This window comes from Monodelphis domestica, chromosome 7 (genome assembly GCF_027887165.1).
Source record: "Monodelphis domestica isolate mMonDom1 chromosome 7, mMonDom1.pri, whole genome shotgun sequence".
In the NCBI taxonomy this organism is placed as follows: Eukaryota; Metazoa; Chordata; class Mammalia; order Didelphimorphia; family Didelphidae; genus Monodelphis; species Monodelphis domestica.
Window position 1 is genome coordinate 15,463,982 of NC_077233.1, and position 20,000 is coordinate 15,483,981.

Here is a 20,000-nt window from a genome sequence, read left to right on the forward strand (position 1 = left end):
AGCCCGGCCCTGTAGGGCCGTGCGAGTGCCAAGAGCCTTCCCGGGGGTCCCTGGCCCCAGCACTTGGCCCCGGCATGCTACCGGGCAGTGTTGGCCAACCTAAGCCAGGAGCAGAAGTTCTTTGGGGGGAGGGCGGGCGGCCAGGCGGGCCTCTGTCATGGTAAGGAGTTGTTGGGCGCTGAAAAGTCCGAGAAGCGACGGCTTGGATGCTTATTTGTCTCTTAGGCAGAAGAATCCTTTGTGGGCCTGGCCTGAGCCTGGCCCAACTCACTGTGAGGACAAAACGGGAAACAAAGTCATTCCACAGTTAAAAAGAGGTTGACTTAGAGAGTAATTGTGGCTTCCCACAGAGTTAGGCCTTGAGGACGCTCCACTGATTCAGCCAAGGGAGACTTCTTAGGGGAGTGATCCTTTAGCCGGCCGTGGCCCGTCTGCAGATGCTGGTCTGCAGATGCTGGGGCTGCCTTGGGCCCAGGCCACGGTGGGGAAAGGATTCCCACCGGCTGAGCCTTTACCCCCGGAGGCAGTCAGGCCTCCAACCCTTGTGAGGAAACACTGGTGAAGAAGGCAGGAGAGTGCCCAGGCTCTGGCCTACCACAGGGCCCTGCAAACCTTCCCTTTCTCTAACTGTATGCTTTCCTCAGCAGTATACACTCTCCTATGGAGAAAGCACAAGTGGCATCTGCACCAGTGGCTTTACAAAGGTGGCCTTTATTTTAGCAGTGGTCTGACCACTGACGACATCTCTCGGCTGTGGAATATAGCTACCAGTTGGTAGTCAGCCCGGGGCGACAAAGTTAGAACTTAGAAAATTAGAACTTTGGCTGATATTCAGCACATATATTGTCATACATCCTGAAGGGGACTTTTTGATTGGAGTACTGGTGATTTTCTTGTTAGTGGCAAGACAGAGATAATCTAATCTAGAGCAATTTGCAAAAAAAAATAGTCATTAATCCCTTCCTCCCTCTCTCCCTCCCTCCCTCCTTCCCCTCCCTCCTTCCTTCCTTCCTTCCTTCCTTCCTTCCTTCCTTCCTTCCTTCCTTCCTTCCTTCCTTCCTTCCTTCCTTCCTTCCTTCCTTCCTTCCTTCCTTCCTTCCTTCCTTCCTTCCTTCCTTCCTTCCTTCCTTCCCTCCTTCCTTCCCTCCTTCCTTCCTTCCTTCCTTCCTTCCTTCCTTCCTTCCTTCCTTCCCTCCTTCCTTCCCTCCTTCCTTCCTTCCTTCCTTCCTTCCTTCCTTCCTTCCTTCCTTCCTTCCTTCCTTCCTTCCTTCCTTCCTTCCTTCCTTCCTTCCTTCCTTCCTTCCTTCCTTCCTTCCTTCCTTCCTTCCTTCCTTCCTTCCTTCCTTCCTTCCTTCCTTCCTTCCTTCCTTCCTTCCTTCCTTCCCTCCTTCCTTCCTTCCCTCCTTCCCTCCTTCCTTCCTTCCCTCCCTCCCTCCCTCCCTCCCTCCTTCCCTCCTTCCCTCCTTCCCTCCTTCCCTCCTTCCCTCCTTCCCTTCCTTCCCTCCCTCCCTCCCTTCCTTGGAAACTATGTTCACAATAGACTGTATTCCCATGGTCAGGGTTCTTCCAAATCGCCATCCTACTGGGCAGTCTTATTCTCAGGCTATCATCTTACCATGTTATTCTGCAATACTCTGTTAAATTGCTTAGAGCTTGGGGCAAGAAAACTGCAGGCTCTTGTAAAATAAACATTACTCTGTACCAAGAGGATGAGGAAGAATCCAAGATGTATAACATAGGCCTAAAGCTCAGAATGCAGGGCTCCCCAGAGTTTAATGGGACAGGGAAATCAATCATAGTGCTAACAATTTGGTCCGCATGTGGGCTTCTCCGACATAGACCTTGTGATTCAAGCACAGAAGTATTGTTTTGGCAATAGGTCTAATTCTTTAGTTTATATTTGAATTTAGCCCCATCTGACATTGGTCCCTTCTTTATCTCCCAGGGTCTTAATCATTACAGTTCAGGCCTACAAGTTTCACACATTTTAATGTGTCTATCAAAGATGACTCTTCATGGATAGCCTTGTAAGGACACAGTGACCTATGCTAGAGAAGGGGCCAGGAGAACAGAAACTCTTGATAAAAGTGTACTTTCTAGCCAGATTCTCTTTGACATTCCTTGTAATCCAAAGTCCCATTCAGTCCTTAAAACCCACCCCAGTTTGCATTATTTCTGCCTGTCTCCCTATAACTCCTCCCACACTGACTGTTGCTCTTTTTGGTAATTCTTTCTAATTTACTCAGTGTTAGATGAAACTTCAGGGTTGTTTTGATTTGCATTTCTCTTATTATTAGTCATTTGGGGGCATTTTTTTCATATAGGTGTGAATACTTTACAGTTCTTTTTAGAACTGTTTGTTCATATTCTCTGATGGCTTATGTAATGGGGAATAGCATCCTTTGTTCTTTATTCTTTCCCTGACCCCTAGAGATAGCTTGATTTTGAAGGGACACTTGTTTCTTCTCTTCCTGTTAGAAGCATCATGTAGACCCTTTCTGGTTGGCCATATGTATTTACCTTCCTAGAATTGTTTGTCTCCATATACATTTCAAATATTCTACCCAGTTTTGATTATTTTCATCAGGAATTTTTGAAACTCCTGTTTAAGATCCATTTTACTGTGTTGAGTTACTTCTTCAGTTTTTCACAATAAGATATTCTTTTCTTTTCCTTTTCCCTTTTTTGTATCACATTCCAAGATTTCCTCTCCTTTATTGTAATTGGTACCCTAGTCTCATGTGATCCTGACTCTGATGGTTGCTGGATATTTGAGCACTTCCAAATGCTTTTATTTTTTTCTTTGACCAGGAAACTGGATTTTGGCTATGACATTCCTGGGTGTTTTCAATTTTGTGTTTCATTCAGGAGGTGATGAATGGATTCTTTGTATTTTCACTTGGCTCTCTAGTTTGACTGAATTTGGGCAGTATTCTTTTCAGAAATGTTGCATCCAGGTGTTTTGTTTGGTCATGGTTTTCTGGGATTATCTCTCCTTTTTTCCTCAATCAGTTGTTTTTGATCATGGATGCCTCACGCATTCTTTCCAATTGTTCAGTCTTTTGACCTTGGTTTTCATATTTTGGTTGCAAATTGAAGCATTGATCTGTTTTGCTCCATTCTTTTTTCAGAGAATATTCTCCTTGGGTCACGTTTTTCCCCTTTTGTTCTAAATGGTTTGTTTTCCTTCCAGTTTTTTCCTCAAGAGTTATGTGTTCATTTTTTAGCTCTTGCTCCATTTCTTTCAGCCACACCAATTCTTATGTCCCAAGCTATTTTTGAAAGTCTATACTTATACCTGTAGACCATTTACTCTTATCTTCCAGGCTTATCTCTTGAATTTTTCTTAACTCTTAATATTTTTTCACTGTAGATAAAGTATGGTTTGGTTTGGTTTTCCTCCTATCTCTGTTCAGAGCTGTCGCTTCTACGTTGAGACTTTTTCCTGGGTTCTTGGCTGGTTTGAACTGTCCCTAACTGGTCCTGATCCCTCTCCAGTCTGTCCCTGTGGCTGACCTGCTACAGTTTGGATGTGGTATCTGGTTCTTGCTTTCCCTTTTGGTTCTATTCCTCAAACCTGGCCTGAGACAGAAAACCAAGCCTGGAGCTAAGACCATTCAGTGTCCTCTCTTGTAATCCCCTTCTCCTGATGCCCCAGCCTAGGTGCTAGCTTCTACCCCATCACTGCCTGGTTGCATTCACTAACTAAACTTGGCTTTGTTCTCCTGAAGCTGTGGCAGAGCCTGGCCAAATATCAGAGCTTGTGCTGGCTTTCTGCCTCTTGGATTAGAAAATGAGCTAATCAGTTTTATTGACCTGCTTCATATGGTATCATTTTCAATCTTTGCTCCGCTTGGCTATATGTTTTCTTATCCTTGTCTTTAGTGGAAATGCTCTCCTTATCTACCTTTTGTGAGGACCAGAATGATCTGGTCAGTTCCTCCTAAGGTTTCTGTCATTTCTCCTCTGGCTACTGTCTTTGTTCATTAAAATTAAGTCTAAAATAATAGTTTCTCTTGACTTTTTTCCTTTTAGAGAATATAATGATCTTCAAGGCAAGTCAAGAATTTGTCAACTACCGTGTCCAGAATAGAAATAAAGTTTGCCCAGATTGCTAAATAGTTGAATTTATGTAGACATGTAATTGTGTGTCTTACAAGCCACCCACTAAGCTAATTAAATGCTTTGGTGGACACCCACCCAATCCATCTATCATTTTTGTACATGGGAGATGGCATTGAGGCCCATGCGGTTGGCTATGTAATTATTAAAATGTCTTTATGTAGGAATGCCATATGCAACATTAATAAAAGGGTTTCTAAACTTAGAAACCATTCAGATCAAATCTCATTGATGTTGATTTTGGAAAGGGAAGTCCCCAGAATTCTCTATGGCTTGTAAAATGAGCTATGACATTGCCAACCGTACAGTTGAAATTTAAGAGCGAACTGTTGAATAAGTAACCATAGTCCAGAGAATATTCATTCTTCTTTTTACAACTTGATTCCATTAATTATTATTTTAAGACTAGGATTTCATTTTACTATAGGTAGCTTTATGGAAAGGGGTAAAAATTTGGTCAGCCAGAAAAAAGGGGGGAAAAAGGTAAAAATAGAAGTTAGTTTGGGAATAATTTTATTTTTAGCACAAAGTTAACCAAAAAAAATGGTGTTAGTTTCCATTTGGCTGATTGAGTTACTTGTCCATTTGGTGAATACATTTTATGGAAAGGGTAAAATTCACCTCTTAAGTCAACTTATCCATGGATACTTATATCTTCTTCATTTAACATTTCCACATTATAACAGTTTATATTTAGATGTTCCAGCCAAAGTCTAAAATTGCCTTTTTGCGACTTTTGTCTGTCTACGTGTATTGGGTCAGTCAGACCAAAGTGGATCCTCCTTTCACATGACAATCCTCAGATACTTTTGGACATTATGATGTCCCCTCTAAGTCTCACCTGCAAGCTCAGTATTCCCAGTTCCTTTAGCAGATCCCCAGGGTGCATGGTCACTAGCCCTTTCAGCCTCTGGGTGCAGGGGTAGACACCTCCCTAAGTCACCTATGGAGCTGAGGCCTGGTCGAGCCCATCTTCAGAGATGGCTTAGTGGGGCAGCTGGTGTGCTTGGAGCCCCTGGCTGGCACAAGGGGGAGTCACGATCTTCCCTGAATATCCCTTACAGCTCTCTCCTAAAGGGTAGAAGATGGATCAGCCTGAGCACACACACACACACACACACACACACACACACACACACACACACACACACGCACACACACGCACACACACACGTGCACACACACATGCACGTGCACACACACACACACACACACACACACACACACACACACACACACCAGGAGACGCTTCTCTTGTTGGCGTGGCACCTCATGTGGGCTCTGTAAGGATAGAGCCCTTGTCAGTGGTTTAGAGATGCGAGGTGGACCGAAAGTTTCCCTTTTTCTTGGGCTGGCTTTTAGGCTTTATTGTAATGGAGGCACCTGATTGATTATTCACTATGTGCAAAGTTTTGGTCAAGTCAAGGCTGAATTATGGACCATGAGGTGGGAAATAGCTGAGCTTTTTGTCCTAAATTTGAAATCTCTAATCTGCTTCCTGGCTCTGTTTTTAAAGTAACTTATTTTCTAACTTCTTAAATAGTGCAAAAAAAATTAAAAAAAAAAAAAAAAGAACTATGTCTTTCTCAGGGAGTAATATGTCACAGGGGATTTCTAGAGAACAATTCATCCCCAAGTTATGTCCTGTAAAAGGAAAATAAAATGAGTAAATTAATGGATAAAGAGACTCTAGTAAAGACAATTTATATAGCTTTTAGTAAAACATTTGATACTGTGTCTCCTGAAATCTCACTCCAAAATTAATTAAGCTTGGCTAGAAAACAAGCCTTGTCACATTGAGTGACTGCTGGCCCAAAGCCAGCAAAGATAAACGATAAGCTACAGTATGTCAGTTGGGGGGCAAGAGACGGTATCACGCTACAAGGGGTTTGCAGAAGAACCATTTTTCCTTAATGCTATTGTCTAGTCCTGCTCAGGAGAGCACTTGACATATGCCAGTGATTAAAAAAAAAAGGCAAGCCCCCAGGTGGGGAGGAGAGGCCCTACTTGAGGAAGGAAGAGGAGGTAAGAGAGCAAATAAAAATGGAAAAGCCAGTTGGTACCAGGATGTCTGCATAGTAACAGAAGCCAGAGGACGGAAGACTCGGTGAAGGGTTTCTCAAAAAGAGGGGATCCATACTGGACTGGGAAGCCAAGATACCGAGAGTCTCGGAGCTTCAACCTTGGTCTGACTCAACCCGCTTCCCTAAAACCTTGGGCTTTTTTACACTGACTGCCTGGGTTCCCTGCCCCTGCCTCTCCATAACGTGTTGGGTCGGTCATGGCGGGGCTCACCAAAGCTCTTCCTGACTTTGTTCCTGGTGGTGAATTCATTCAGCCATTGTCAATGTATCAGGAAAGGCCGAACAGAAATATCCAAGGGTTACTTTTGCATGGAAGGAGAATAAGAAGGAATGTGCGGAGAATCTAAAAACCAAGTAGAGGAAAATGCTTGATGCTCACCGCATTCAAAAGTACATACCAATGGACAGCTACCCAAGTTGTCAAACTTTGAATTGTAGCGAATTCCCTATATATAGTTAAGTATGTGATGTGAGACAGCGGAGAATAACGACATCACGACGTAATGTGTCATAGATATAATCTCATATATGTGACACATATGAGAAAAATGCCCCTCTAGATTATCGTGACAATCCCTTCCGTTTCTTTGGTGTTTGCTGTCTTCCAAATCCCCTCCTTCTTGTCTTTGTTAGCTCCCAACAATCCCAGAAGGTTAACGATTCTTGTCTCATTTTAGAGATGAAAACTCCCAGGTGGTATTTCAGGAACACGGAAGCACAGGATTGGGAGGGACCCTCTATTCCACAGTGTTCCATTTAAGAATATTGGCTTCGCCATTAAAGCTTACCCAAGAAATTGCCTCTCTCTAGTGAGAAGGGACCAGCCTTCCATTCCGTTCCACTTTGGGATGCTTTTCTAGATTTCAAGTCTAAGTTTGCCACTTACAATCCTTACTCTTCAGTCCAGCTAGTAGGACCAAGCAGGACAAATTGGACGCCTCTGTGGGTGACACCCCTTAAGCTACAGGAAGACGACAGCTTATCCCATCTTCCTTGAATCTTCTCTTCCCCCAGCCAAGCATCCCCAGGGCCTTCAGCTACTCCTATCATATCATTTTAGTTGCTTTCTTCTGGTTGTTCTCTGGCTTATCAATGCTCCCCTTCAACTATGCCACTCAGAACTGAGCACAATGCTCCAAATGTAGTCCGATCGGTCAGTCGTCGGTAAACAACTTTAAGTGCCTACTGTGTGCCGGCATTGGGCTAAGCACTCGAGATTCAGAAAAAGAGGCAAAAGACATCCTTGCCCTGAGGCAAACCACATGCAAAGAAAAATATACAAAACAAGCCATATGCAGAATAAAAATAGGAAATAATGAAGAGACACAAAGCACTGGAGATACAGGATAAATAGGGAATGGCTTAACTGAAGGAAGGCACTAAAATGAAAAGGGTTTGGGCAAAGCATCCTGCGGAAGTTGAGATTCTAGTCGGGACTTGCAGGTATCCAGGGAGGTCAGTATTCAGAGTGGAGGAGAGAGCATTTCAGCCAGAGAAAATGCCCCCAAATGGGAGGTCGAGAGTCTCGAACTAGCCAGGCAGACGGGGCCCCGGGATTGAGAGGACATGTTGCAGTGTTGCAGAGGACTAGAAAGGTGGAGGCTGGGTTATGAAGGGCTTTGAATGCCAGTTACAGCGTATTTTATTTGACCTGAAGGCAACAGGGAACCATTGGTATTTATCGAGTGAAGGGTAAAATGCTCAGAGAATCACGTGAGTGGCTGAATAGAGGACAGACTGGAGTGGGGAGAACCTGGAGGCTGGCAGACCTACCAACAGCTGTCGCAGCAGTCCAGTGTGAGGAGATGAGGGCCTGTACCATTGTGGGGCAGGGGCCATCCTGGAGAGGAAACCGGCGAGTCTCGGCATCATATTGGAAATGGCAGCCGGGAGAGCGAGGAGTCCCAGAGGATGGGATTGCCCTGTAAGTGAGAGGCAGGATAGCGGCTGGGAATGGGAAGCATCAGGGCAGAGGACAGTGGGAAAAGAGATCTGGGACACGGAGCTTCTTGGAATGTAGCCTCTCGAGTTGGATTGCCTTTCTTGGCCACCCATGGTGGACGCTCCCTGAGCTTTTGGTTTACTAAAGCCCCAGATCTTTCGGGGGTGAATTGCTCTCTGGCCAGGCCTCCCACATCTCCCAGGCTGTAAGTAGAGGCATCTCCATGACCAATGCAGAGCAGCAGAAAGAACCTGGTCACATCCATCTGAATCTAAAACCTTTGAGGGCGAAAGCTGAAGGAAACTCAGCAGTCATCTAGTCCAACCCTTGTGTTTTACAGATGAATAAACTGAGGGCCACAGTGGAAAAAACTGGCTTGATCGAAAGCTATAGAGTTAGTGACAGAGCTGGGATTGGAGTCTGGGGCAAGCTGCTTCCCTGCCTATGGCCTCCTTCTACTACATACCCCACATTATATTTTATATTTCTGGAATTATCTTGAACTTTTCCAAGCAAATGGATTCTACTTTTCAGAGGAAGGACTTGCACTAAAGTGAAGTTAGCTCAGCTTTCTAGAGGTTTGAAACCTAGGAAAGCTGTGACTTCTCCTCAAGAAGTTTACTTTGACTGGTGATGAAATTGGCTTCAGAGCCAAGCTTAGCTGCGGTCCTACTGTAAAGATTAAAATTTAGGGGAGACTGAGGCAGGTAGAAATTAGTTTCTCTCTGCAAGGAGAATTATTTTTTTAGAGGTTTATTTAAGATTGAGAACCTAAGAATATACAAATAAGAAAAGCACGTGTCTAGGCCAGAGAGAGGCCTAGACACAACCACTCACATCTTGCCTGCTAGGTGGAGAGCTGTGTGTGCTCCGAAGCGGAAGTAAAAAGAGCCCGAGCCTATTCACAACCTGGTTTAAATACCCCACCTCTCTCTCGGCCCAGGTGAGAATTCAGTGAGACTAGAGGGCATTCTGGGGAAGTAGAGCAAGGATTTCTGGGGATTGAAGTCCTGGATTCGAGTCTATTTTTACACTACTGATAAAAGGATGTAAGTTATTGAAGAGAGATGTTCTCTTGCAGATCACTACGTGTATTCTCATTTGAGGGTAAGAGAAAATTTTTAAGTGGCTACTTTTTAATGCATCTTCAGAAGAGGGAACAGGTTCATTTTGTCTTGTTGGTTCTAAATAGAAAATCTGTGATGTTGAGATGATTTTTTTCTATTAATTTTGAATTGTTTAGAATGACAATAGCAAAAAAACCCCTATTGTTTTTATGGAAAATTCTTTAAAATATCCATCCTTTAAAAATGGTTTCATTTTCTTAGATTCAAATCAGTTGAATTGACACTGGTCTAGGCATTTTTGCCTCAAGGAGATTATATTCTCCCAGATGATAGATACTATATATATACTGATAAATAAAATAAAAATAAAAAGTATTTGAAAAGTAATTTGGGGGTGGGTTCCACTAACAACTTGGGGGGATCAGGGAAAGCCTAATATAGGAGGTGTTCCTCTAGGTGAGTATTTTTTTACATCTTTATCTTCCATCTTAGAATCAGTACTGTATATTGGCTCCAAGGCAGAAGAGTGGTAAGGGCTAGGCAATGGGGGTAAGTGACTTGCCCAGGGTCACACAGCTAGGAAGGGTCTGAGGCTAGATTTGAACCCAGTATCTCCCTCCTCTAGGCCTGGCTCTATCTACTGAGCCACGTAGATGCCCCTTCCAGGTGAGTTTTACAGAGAGTCTTAAATGATATCAAGGTAGTAAGAAAGAAGACCATTTCAGGCATGGGAGACAGCTTGGACAAAGGCAAAGAAATTGGAAATGGAATATTAGATATAAGGAACAGAAAGAAACATGGTAAAACTTGGAATGTGTGAGGCCAAGAGTAGACAAGGAGGATATGAAATCAGACAGGTGGGAGGCAGTTTTTGAAAGAATTTCCGTCCACAAAATGGAAGTTTATGTTTTATTCTAGAGGCCAAAGGGAGTTCTAGAAGCTTTTTGGATCAGGAGAATAACTTAGTTAAGGCTTGTGCTTTGGAAGTGTCCATTTGGGAGCTGTGAAGATGGGAGAGCCTGGATTCTGGAAGACCAGTCAGGAGGCCGTCATTCAGGGAAGTGATGGGGAGGGCCTTTGGGGCAAAACAAAACAAAACTTGGAGATGCCAGCTGAAAAATGTTAAGTGACTGACAGAGGATAACTCATCCTTCCATTGTCCTTGTAGCTTTCTTTGATGAATACAGTAGAGAAGATGTAGGCTCATGTAAGCCCAGTCTGGTGCTTGTGCTGTACTGTAAAAGACTGCAAGGAAAAGGGGAAAGTCCTCAATGCCTCGAGTTCGAATCTCAGCTCCACCACCTACTACCCGTGTTATTCAGGGCAAGTCACAGCCTTTAGGGCCCTCAGTTTCCTTTCTTGTAAAATGAGAGGGCTGGACCACATGGACCCTAAAGTCTTTCCCGGCTCTCAAGCTTGGTGACAGAATGGGCAGTAGTTTGGGTGAAGATATTGGCCCTGGCCGGGTTCAGTCGTGTGACTCATGTCTGTTCTGCGGCTGCTTCCCTGTAACCAATTTTAGAGCCCGTCTTGGCAGCTGGAAGTATTTGGGATTAATTTCACACCAATTTTTATGAGTCAGTCCAGTTTTTCCCTCCAAGCAGCTCCCTGGGTGGGGGCGGGCGCCGCTTCATCCTCTGGCATCCGCCAGTAGGGCACTTGGATGTGGACATGTCCTCTGGGCTTTCCATTCGATTTGGAAACCGTGAATTTGGAAGCATAAACCAAAGGCTGCTCGGCACATTGTGTTTGAAATCATTAGGATTTATTGTTTCCTAAACACCTTGATAGCGACAGTTCTCTGGTTCCCAGGGAATATGCACACTCACACGCGCACACTCACACGCGCGCACACACACACACGCACGCACGTGCCATAGTTCAGGGCTGCACGTGACGCCAAGCCCTAGCAGCTGGTCGGCCTTGTTTCTGGGTTCAAGGTGAGCCCCGAGATTTCCCAGGGCCTTGTCAGGAGCAGCTGCGGCAGTGAGTCCATGATCCCGGCCTTGTAGAGTACGCTCCTTCTCTCCGGGTTCCCTTGGCTCCCGTGGATGCTCAGGCCACGTAGCGGTTATTGGCACGCGGCCAGCGGCTGGCGATTGCACGGGGGCCGGGGATCTTACGCCAGGTGGTAGACACGCGCGTCCTTTGGTTCTTTTGGGTGGGCCTGCTCAGGACTGGCGCTGTGTCCTGGGATGAGCTTCACGCGATGGCCACTCTAGTACAGCTGCGTTGGATGGAGCTGCTCGGGCTTCCAGGTGCCGAGACATCCCGTCATTTATCTGTAGTTTACTTTGAGATCATGAGCAGAAAAGCCGCTGGACTTGTGGTCAGGAAACCTTGCTTTGATTCTAGGCTTGGCCCTTATTCTCTCAGTGACCTCAAGGAAGTCGTTGCATTCCCCATTTCCTCAGCTCTAAAAGGAGAAGTGGGGATGTGGGAGGCACCGGAGGCCCCTCTGAATCAAAGTGTATCATCCCGGTCCGATATCTCATATCATTCCAGACGAGGGAAAGCCCCTGGAGACTTCCAAATCCTTCCCTTAGGTGGTCTTCTCAGTGAGCAGCAGCCAGCACAAAATGGCGGTCATGCCTCAAGGACTTGTTGGGCAAAACTGAGTGCTGGTCTCTTCTTTGTGTCTATCTAGTCATCCGATATTCCTAAATCGACAAAGGAAAGAAAGCTCGTCCTCTGCTCCCATTTGGCAGACGGCAGCCTTGTGGGGGTGGCTTCCTATCCCCCCACTCAGTCCCTCAAGTCTATTTGTAGGGATTGGCATTTCCGCGCAGGCACACCTGGTACATCATGTCTCTGTCTCTAAGCACAGGCGTGCTGGAGCCAGCTTGAAAGAGACAATCGTTAAAGTCTTCCGTGTGAACACGTCTGCCTTGGAAATTGGCAAAGGCCAAAGGTCAGGGCTTGGCTTTCGTTTTGTTGTCTAGACATAAGAAGGGGATGGAGGAGATGCTCTTAATATAGATTCCGTTTGTGTCTGTGGGCATGAGAAGACCCGGAGCCTCTCCCTCCCTGCACTTGGGGGAGGTAAAGGTGCTCAGGAGGGCCAGCTCCCATCCTCGGCGCCTCCTCCCCGAATGAAGGTCAGCCCACCCACCGGGGACTCTGACCCACGCGTTGTTCTAGGGTCCTCCGGACTCGGGGCCTCCCCCCTCGGCCAGGACCGGCAGCCTGTGGACGTGGCGTGGCTTCTTGGCCCGGTAGGTGGAGTCCTTTGAATGAGCACAGGATTCCCCGAGGTGTTAAAAGACCCCGTCCAGGGCAGCTGGGATGCTCCATCTCGTTGTCGCTCCCAGGTCTGTCTTTCCACACGCGCGCTCACAAGCCCCACCATGCTGCTCTGGCCTGCCAGTGTCGTCCTGAGCGGACTTGGCAGCGGAAAGCGAACACTCCCTGCCCAGCCCTCTCCCTCCGTTTGTGCTCAAGACGACGTGACTCGAGCAGCGTGCTGTGGGAAGCCCACCTTCGCATGGGTCCCCGGATGCGCTCCATCCCCCTCCCTGGTCCTGCCTCAAGCTTGGCTCGGTGCCGGCCCCCCCCCCCCCTTAGTCAGAGCGGCCCCGCGCTGACTCGGTCTCTTTCTGTTGACTCCCCGTAGTGTGCTCAGAAAGGGCTAACGTGAGGTTAGGACTGTAAAGGGCGAAAACAGACGGAGTTTACGTGGTGGGAATCCTTGGGATGGAAGCCAGGATGAGGCCGGCTGTTAGAGCACATGGACATCGCGGCCCCCTCGCTCACTGTGGAGCACCCGGCGATCCGGCGAGCCAGGCAGGGCCTCCGTGGCTGATGCTCCCCCTCCCGCATTCTGCGCGTCCCTTGCCGAGGCGGACCTTCTTCCCTTCTCTGCTCGCCCAGGACCGCCGGCCGCCGCGCTGCCTGCTCTCTGCCGCGCTCCCTTCCGTGTGCTCGTGTGCTCGTGTCCCAAAGCCCCGGCCTTGCCCGGCGCTCGGTGGCTCCCCCCCCCCCCGGCTTCCGGATCAAACACCAACTCCTTTCTTTAGCAGTCAGCGCCCTTCGCCGTCCCATTCCAGCCTGCCTTTCTGGGATGACTGCCCAACTCTGACCCTCACCCAGCAGCCCAGCGCGGCGTTCATGGGAGGCTCCTGCCTTGGGCCTGGCTGTCTGCTCCCCATTTCTGGAATGTGCTTCTTCCCTACCTCCTCCTCTTACCCCCTTGGCTCGATTCAGGTGCCTCCTCCTCCTTCAGGCCTCCCCGGATTGCCCTCTCGGCCGTCAGGGCAACCTGTGAGATGCCCTCGGCGTAGGGTTGCTTCCCTTTTTCCATGGCGTCCTCCCGGCTAGGCTGAGCTCGCAGAGGCAGGATCTGGTGCCTCCCCAGTGCTTAGCAGGAGCCCGGCCTGACTCCCCACATGAACGCACGGCAGTAGGCCCGGGATCGGGGAAGTGGCCCCTCCCCTTCCGCCCTGGGGATCGGGGGCCTCGGCGCGTCTGCCTTGGCCCAGAACAGCTTGTCTCCATGGAGAGCCGCGCCTGTTGGGCGGCCCTAAGTCACAGCGGGCACGTGCTGGGGCCTCCGGCCTCTGACCTGCTCCCCTTTGCTCTTCCTGCAGGTGATCGCGCTGGCGGATGCAGCCGAGGAGAACCATGGCAACCTCCGGCGCTCCTTCAGCCGGCTCCAGAGCGCCACCCACCTGGTGATCACGCTGCTCGGCCTGTGGCAGAAGCTCAGCGCCGACCAGATCGCCATTCTGCAGGCGGCTTTCTTGCCACTACAGCAGGACTCCCAGGATCTGGTAAGGCTCTGCCCGCTTGGCACGGGGAAGGGCTGCGAGAGACGTGCAGGGGAGGCGCAGCGGGCCGCGGGCCCGGCCCCCCGCCGGGGCCTCGCGCCCTGCCCGGCCCCCCGCCGGGGCCTCGCGCCCTCCCCGGCCCCCCGCCGGGGCCTCGCGCCCTCCCCGGCCCCCCGCCGGGGCCTCGCGCCCTCCCCGCCGAGGCCTCGTGCCCTCCCCGGCCCCCCGCCGGGGCCTCGCGCCCTGCCCGGCCCCCCGCCGGGGCCTCGCGCCCTCCCTGCTGGGGCCTCGCGCCCTCCCCGCCGGGGCCTCGCGCCCTCCCCGGCTCCCCGCCGGGGCCTCGCGCCCTGCCCGGCCCCCCGCCGGGGCCTCGCGCCCTCCCTGGCTCCCCGCCGGGGCCTCGCGCCCTCCCCGGCCCCCCGCCGGGGCCTCGCGCCCTCCCCGCCGAGGCCTCGTGCCCTCCCCGGCCCCCCGCCGGGGCCTCGCGCCCTGCCCGGCCCCCCGCCGGGGCCTCGCGCCCTCCCTGCTGGGGCCTCGCGCCCTCCCCGCCGGGGCCTCGCGCCCTCCCCGGCTCCCCGCCGGGGCCTCGCGCCCTGCCCAGCCCCCCGCCGGGGCCTCGCGCCCTCCCTGGCTCCCCGCCGGGGCCTCGCGCCCTCCCCGGCCCCCCGCCGAGGCCTCGTGCCCTCCCCCTCCTGAAGCCTGGTAGAAGTCCGGGATGAAGGCGGGTTTTCTGGGGCCACCTGGTGGTTTTTCCCTGCTCTTCTGACGCCCGGAAGCCGGGCGGACGGTTCTTGGAGGGTCTGGGGGCGCCACGAGAACTCTAGGACAGTTTTACTTGGCAGCCTTCGCTTTAGACAGCTCTGATGTGGATGGGAGAACTCAGAGAGCCTCGCGGAAAGGGTCCCCGAGCTAGAAGTGGGAGCGCGTTCCGGGGGGCGGGAACTTGGGCTCTCTCGTAAGGGTTCTTCACACAAAGAGGGATTTTTAAATGGCATTCAGCAGTTTTAATTACGACGTCTTGCCGTTCCGTATCCCAGATTCCTAAGCACTAAGTGGGTGAAGTGCTACCGAGGTTGGGGTCAGTTTTTCCATCGCCTGTATTTGAAAAGGAACCAAAGAGGACCCGGTCCTTGATGGAGCGCCTTGACCTGAACGTGGAAAACTGCTGGGAAAACAGTCAGCGCGTCGGTCCGGTGAAACGCTGCAAAGGGAGCCTGCAGGAGGAAGCGCGGCGCTGCCGGAGAGCCGGCCCTGCCGCGCTGCTCTCCGCGTGTCAGCCCGGCCTGGGGCTTGCTCCTTGGGCTGCCCTGGACACCGGAGAACAGAGGGCTGGAAAGCACACTTAGCTGGGGGAGAGCCACGACGGACCCCCTCAGACAGGCACGGGACACGGACGGGACGGAAAGGGGGCCCTGAACGAGAAGCAGCCCTTCACGGCCCGAGACCACACGGCCCCGCCGGGTGCCTCAGGGGCCCCACGAAGAACAGAGGGAGCGTCCTACGGGCCACGTTTTGGGACGGGCCGCCAAAGCCCGAGAGGACCCAGACGCCGTGGAACTCGAGGAGCCGCCACTCGTCGGCCCTTTGTGGTCGAGCCCCAGGCCCGCGCCTGCTGGGAGACCATCGTGCGCTCTGGGGCCCTTCAGAGCCCCAGAACGGACGGCTCTGGCCGGGCGATCCGGGGGGGACACACCAGCCAAGCCCCTTTCCTTGGCGCCCGTCCCTCCCAGAGTCATCCCTCATTGCTCGTCTGAGGCTTGGAGGGGAGTGTCAAGACTGCCGCGGCTGGACGGGGGTCCCGAGGTCCTGGCCTGTGAGCCCAGGAGAGACCCGGCAGAGCCACAGAGCGGAAGGGCTTTGGGCCTGAGCCCGGGGACAGGCTGCGTGTCCGGGTCCGAGAGGCTCTGATGGCTTTGGCCACAGCCCATCACAGTCACCGTCGGCGGAGGCCAGGCAGAGGCGGGAGGCGAGATCGCCCCGATAAGCCTGTGCTGCTTCTCAAGTCCTGGAAAGAAGCTGAGAGCAGAACAAGCCCCCGTGGCCTCTGGCGTAAGAAAGGGGTCCCCTGAGAGCGGGGCCTTTGTGTCCCTCCGAGGGGTGGCCGCCCCCCCAAAGCAGGACCCTCGCTCCTGTTGGCAGTAGCAGAGTGCAGCCCCCGGCTCGGGGAAGGAAGGGGCCGGCAGGCAGGGGAGGGCGCGGGGCTCTGCAGCTGCTTTTCAGGCCTTCTGCTCAGGCTCCTGTGGGGCCCAGCGCGCAGGACGGCTTTGCAGGAACAAAAGGAAAGCTCGGCCTCGGCCGTCGTGTCTGTGGTTCCGATAGGGGGGCTCCTAATCCCTCACAGATCAGGGTGTTGGACGGGCTCCCTACCCAGAGCCTCCCGTGCAGCGTGGACGGCCGGGGACCGTGGGGGGAGAAGCCGCTTCCCCGAAGCCGAAAAGGCGCCCCATGTTGAAGTTATTAAGAGGCCGCAGAAGTCTGAAAGTGATTTGGGCCTCGGTGGAGTGGGGAGGGGGGTCTGGGGGGGTCGCTGCCGACGTGCAGCTGCTATTTGCGGACAGAAGCTCTGGGCTCGTGCGCCGCGCTCCCCACCAGCGTTGGAGAGGCAGTGGTGAAAGGAAGTGCTTGGAAGAACGTGCTGTGCCCTGCCGGGGTTGTTGTGTTTGTGTTTGTCGGGAGCAGCCGGCCCAAACCGTCCTCCCTCGCTCCCTCCCTCCCTCGCTCCCTCGCTCCCTCGCTCCCTCGCTCCCTCCCTCCCTCGCTCCCTCCCTCCCTCCCTCCCTCCCTCCCTGTCCCCCCCCCCAGGGAAAAGGCCAAGAAGCCCTGAGACTCGGGCGATGGAACCCCCAAGTGGCGCGGGCTCACGTGAAGGGTTGTGCGGCCCGGCGAGCCAGCTGGAGGGAGGCGAAAGTGATTTTAAATTGAGACTCCATCATTTAAGGTAATGGCCCCGGAGCCGGACCCCAGCCTTCTGGAAACACTCCCTGCCCCCCTCTGATCCTCGGGGAGCGCTTAGGGCCTGCCGCTGCCCCCTCCTGGCTGCCATCTGCCCTTTGCGCGTGGAGCATCCCCGCCAGACGTCCCTCCTCATGGTCGGGAGGACAGCGTGGACCGCGCCGGTGCCGGGCTCCGAATGGGGGCATCGGAGCAGCTACAGAATGCCCTGCGCGTCCCCCGCCACGGAGGCGCTTCTCTGGGAGACTCTCCCGGCCTTCCTCCGACAGTCACGTTGATCGAGGACGGGCTTTCTTGGTTAACTTTAGCTTATTGGAGTGTCGCTCGAAGAAGCAACGTTGGACTCACGTGGTCACTATTCAGCGGGCAAAGGGCCGTCCCGGTGAGTGCCGCAGCCCGATTTCCGACACGTTTCCTCCAGTTACGCTTGGGCTCTTTTGCTCTCTTCTGGGAGGGTCTGCAAACAGAACGTCAGCCTCCTCTGCCAGCGGATCCTTCCCGCTTCCTTTCTTCCACTTACACAGCCTGTGTGTGGGGAAGAGCATCCTCCGCCGCAGCTGCCGCGTGGATCCCTCAACCTGCCTTGTGCCTCGTGCCCTCCCCCGATGCCTCGTGAGCAAGCCATTGACCAGCATGCGAGAGACACGTCCTTCCTTAGTCCAGGAGTCTTCTTTCGAGGCCCCTGTAGCACCAGAAGCTCCGCGTTCGAGGTCCTCTCATCCAAACTGGGCCATATGGAACATCCACCCTCCAGCAACCGACTGACTACATCTAGCGGCTCATTCTCCTCATGGCTTTAACTGGGAACGCTTCTGCCTCTCCACATCCACCCGCGGTTCCTCGATATGTCCTCCGGGGCCGAGGGAGGCAGGCCGAGCTCCTCTTCTTATGATTTTAAATGTAAAAACATGTACATTAAATGTTTAATGAACAGAAACGGATTATTAACCCTCCCAGCCCTTCCCCAGCACTGCTGAAAAGAAAAACAAAACCTGTGTAGCAACCCCCAGAAATACCTCAGCCCAAGGGTGGCCTGGAGAGTCTGGAGCCTGACACATGAGTAACTTGTCAGTGGGAGCTCTTCCACCGGGGAGTTGGCAAATGGCACATAGCAGGGGCCCAGTGAGGGTTTTCTGGATTGTTTAGATTTACGAAAGTGGCAGAGAAAATGTTAGTGATGCAGATTAAACGTTGCAATTATCACACACACACACACACACACACACACACACACATATGTCTTAGTGTTGTTGTTGTTATTATTATTGTTTTGGAGAGCCTATTGTAAACATCTACTATAATGCCTCTGTCTTCGCGGTGCCTCTTTCCACCAGTAAATTTCTACTTGGAGCTTTCACTTAAGGCAGCATCTAGACCCACCTCAGCTCATTTCTATACCAGCTCAGCTCCTCTCTCTCTCTCTCTCTCTCTCTCTCTCTCTCTCTCTCTCTCTCTCTCTGTCTGTCTCTCTTCCTCCCTCTGTCTGTCTGTCTGTCTGTCTGTCTGTCTCTCTCCCTCTCCTTTCTCTCTCTCTGTCTCTCTGTCTCTCTGTCTCTGTCTGTCTCTCTGTCTCTGTCTCTGTCTCTCTCTCTCCCTCTCTCTCTCTTCCTCTCTCTCTCTGTCTCTCTCTCTCTCTGTCTCTCTCTCTCTCTGTCTCTCTCTCTTTCTCTCTCTCTCTCTTCCTCTCTCTCTCTGTCTCTGTCTCTGTCTGTCTCTCTCTGTCTCTCTGTCTCTCTCTCTCTCTTCTCTCTCTTTCTCACTTATATCTCTGTCTTTCTAATAAACATAGTTTAGCAAAACAAATTCCCACAATGACTATATCCAAAATGGCACCCCTTCTTCTGCCCCCTCAATCTATCACTGTCTGTCAGGAAGGGGTGGCACGCTCGTCATCAGTCCTCCAGAGTTGTGGATGATCAGTGCATTGATCAGAATTGTTCCAGTTTTCAAAACTGTGTTTTTGTAGAGTTGTTGTTATGAAAATTGCTCTCCTGGTTCTGTTCACTCAGCATTAGTTCAGACAAGTCGTCCCAGGTTTCTCTGAAACCATCTCCTCCATCACTTCTCATGGCATAGTAATATTTCATTCCATTCCCCAGTGGATGGGCACACTTTCGATTTCCCATTCTTTCCGACTGCAGAAAGAGAGCTACTATAAAGTTGAATTTCCTTTTCACATCACTGCCTTTCAGATGCCTAAAAAGAGCTGTCTTATCCCCTCCAAGTCATCTTTTTTCCAGGCTGAACAGTTCCGGCTTCATAGAAGTTCAAAGTGGAAGGCGCTGCCATTGGCCATTCGATGCAACTCATACCCTTTCAGCATACTCCATCTTCTTTCTTGAAGATGTCCAATATACTAGAATCTAAATCCCGAGTCCCCTTTTACCCTCTGATTCCAGCCTTCCCAAAGCACAGTCTACAGCAGAATATGAGCCACTCTGATGCTGCCACTCGATCGGAGCGAAGAGTTCGGGGCTCAGATTTAGTCTAGTTCTCTTGTTGCCAGTACATCCTTAGGCTGCAGCATGTATATGGATGTTTCTGTCTATGCCCTTCTTACTGCACTCAGAGAGTAGCTAAATCTTGCTTTCCTGCTAATTTCCCGTGTTATTATGGCGCAACCACAGAAAGAAGATTCAGCTCCTCTTGCTGATTTCCAAGTGCTTCCTTCTTTTGTGACTCTTTTGAAAAGAACCATGAATAGTGGTAAGGATGAAGCCTCTGAGTCATCCTTCAGCCCAGGCCCACGCCGTGGTCACGACATTAAGACTCTCCTGTGACGCCTGGGCACACTTGAAGCCTTTCAAGTGAGTCTTGACAAGTCCCTTCTCAAGCCAAAGGATTGCCTATGATAAACACATGCTCTCTACCAGAAACCACATTAATATATTAAGAAGAATTTTTCTCTCAAAAGCAGTTTCTAAAGGAAGATAGTGAGCGAGAGAAGAACCTCCATCTCCCTTGATTCAAATTCCAGTCATCCACCAAGTGAGGACCTTCTTCCTTAAGAGAAGAATCTTGGTCGTCCCTTTTTCTCTGTGCGGAGAATAGAGAACCCTGTAGCAGG

At 51.3% G+C, this 20,000-nt stretch overlaps 1 protein-coding gene across 2 annotated transcripts in view; it reads left to right on the forward strand.

Moving 5' to 3' along the window:
* BBS9 (Bardet-Biedl syndrome 9) overlaps positions 1-20,000 on the forward strand; it is a 340,104-nt gene that overhangs the window by 240,452 nt on the left and 79,652 nt on the right. Inside the window, exon 19 of one of the 2 annotated variants that reach the window (XM_056804266.1) lies at positions 13,802-13,984. The exons of the other annotated variant lie outside the window; for it this stretch is intronic. Coding sequence (XP_056660244.1) covers positions 13,802-13,984 — 183 coding nt within the window. The remainder of the gene's footprint in view (positions 1-13,801; positions 13,985-20,000) is intronic. 2 annotated transcript variants of the gene reach the window in all.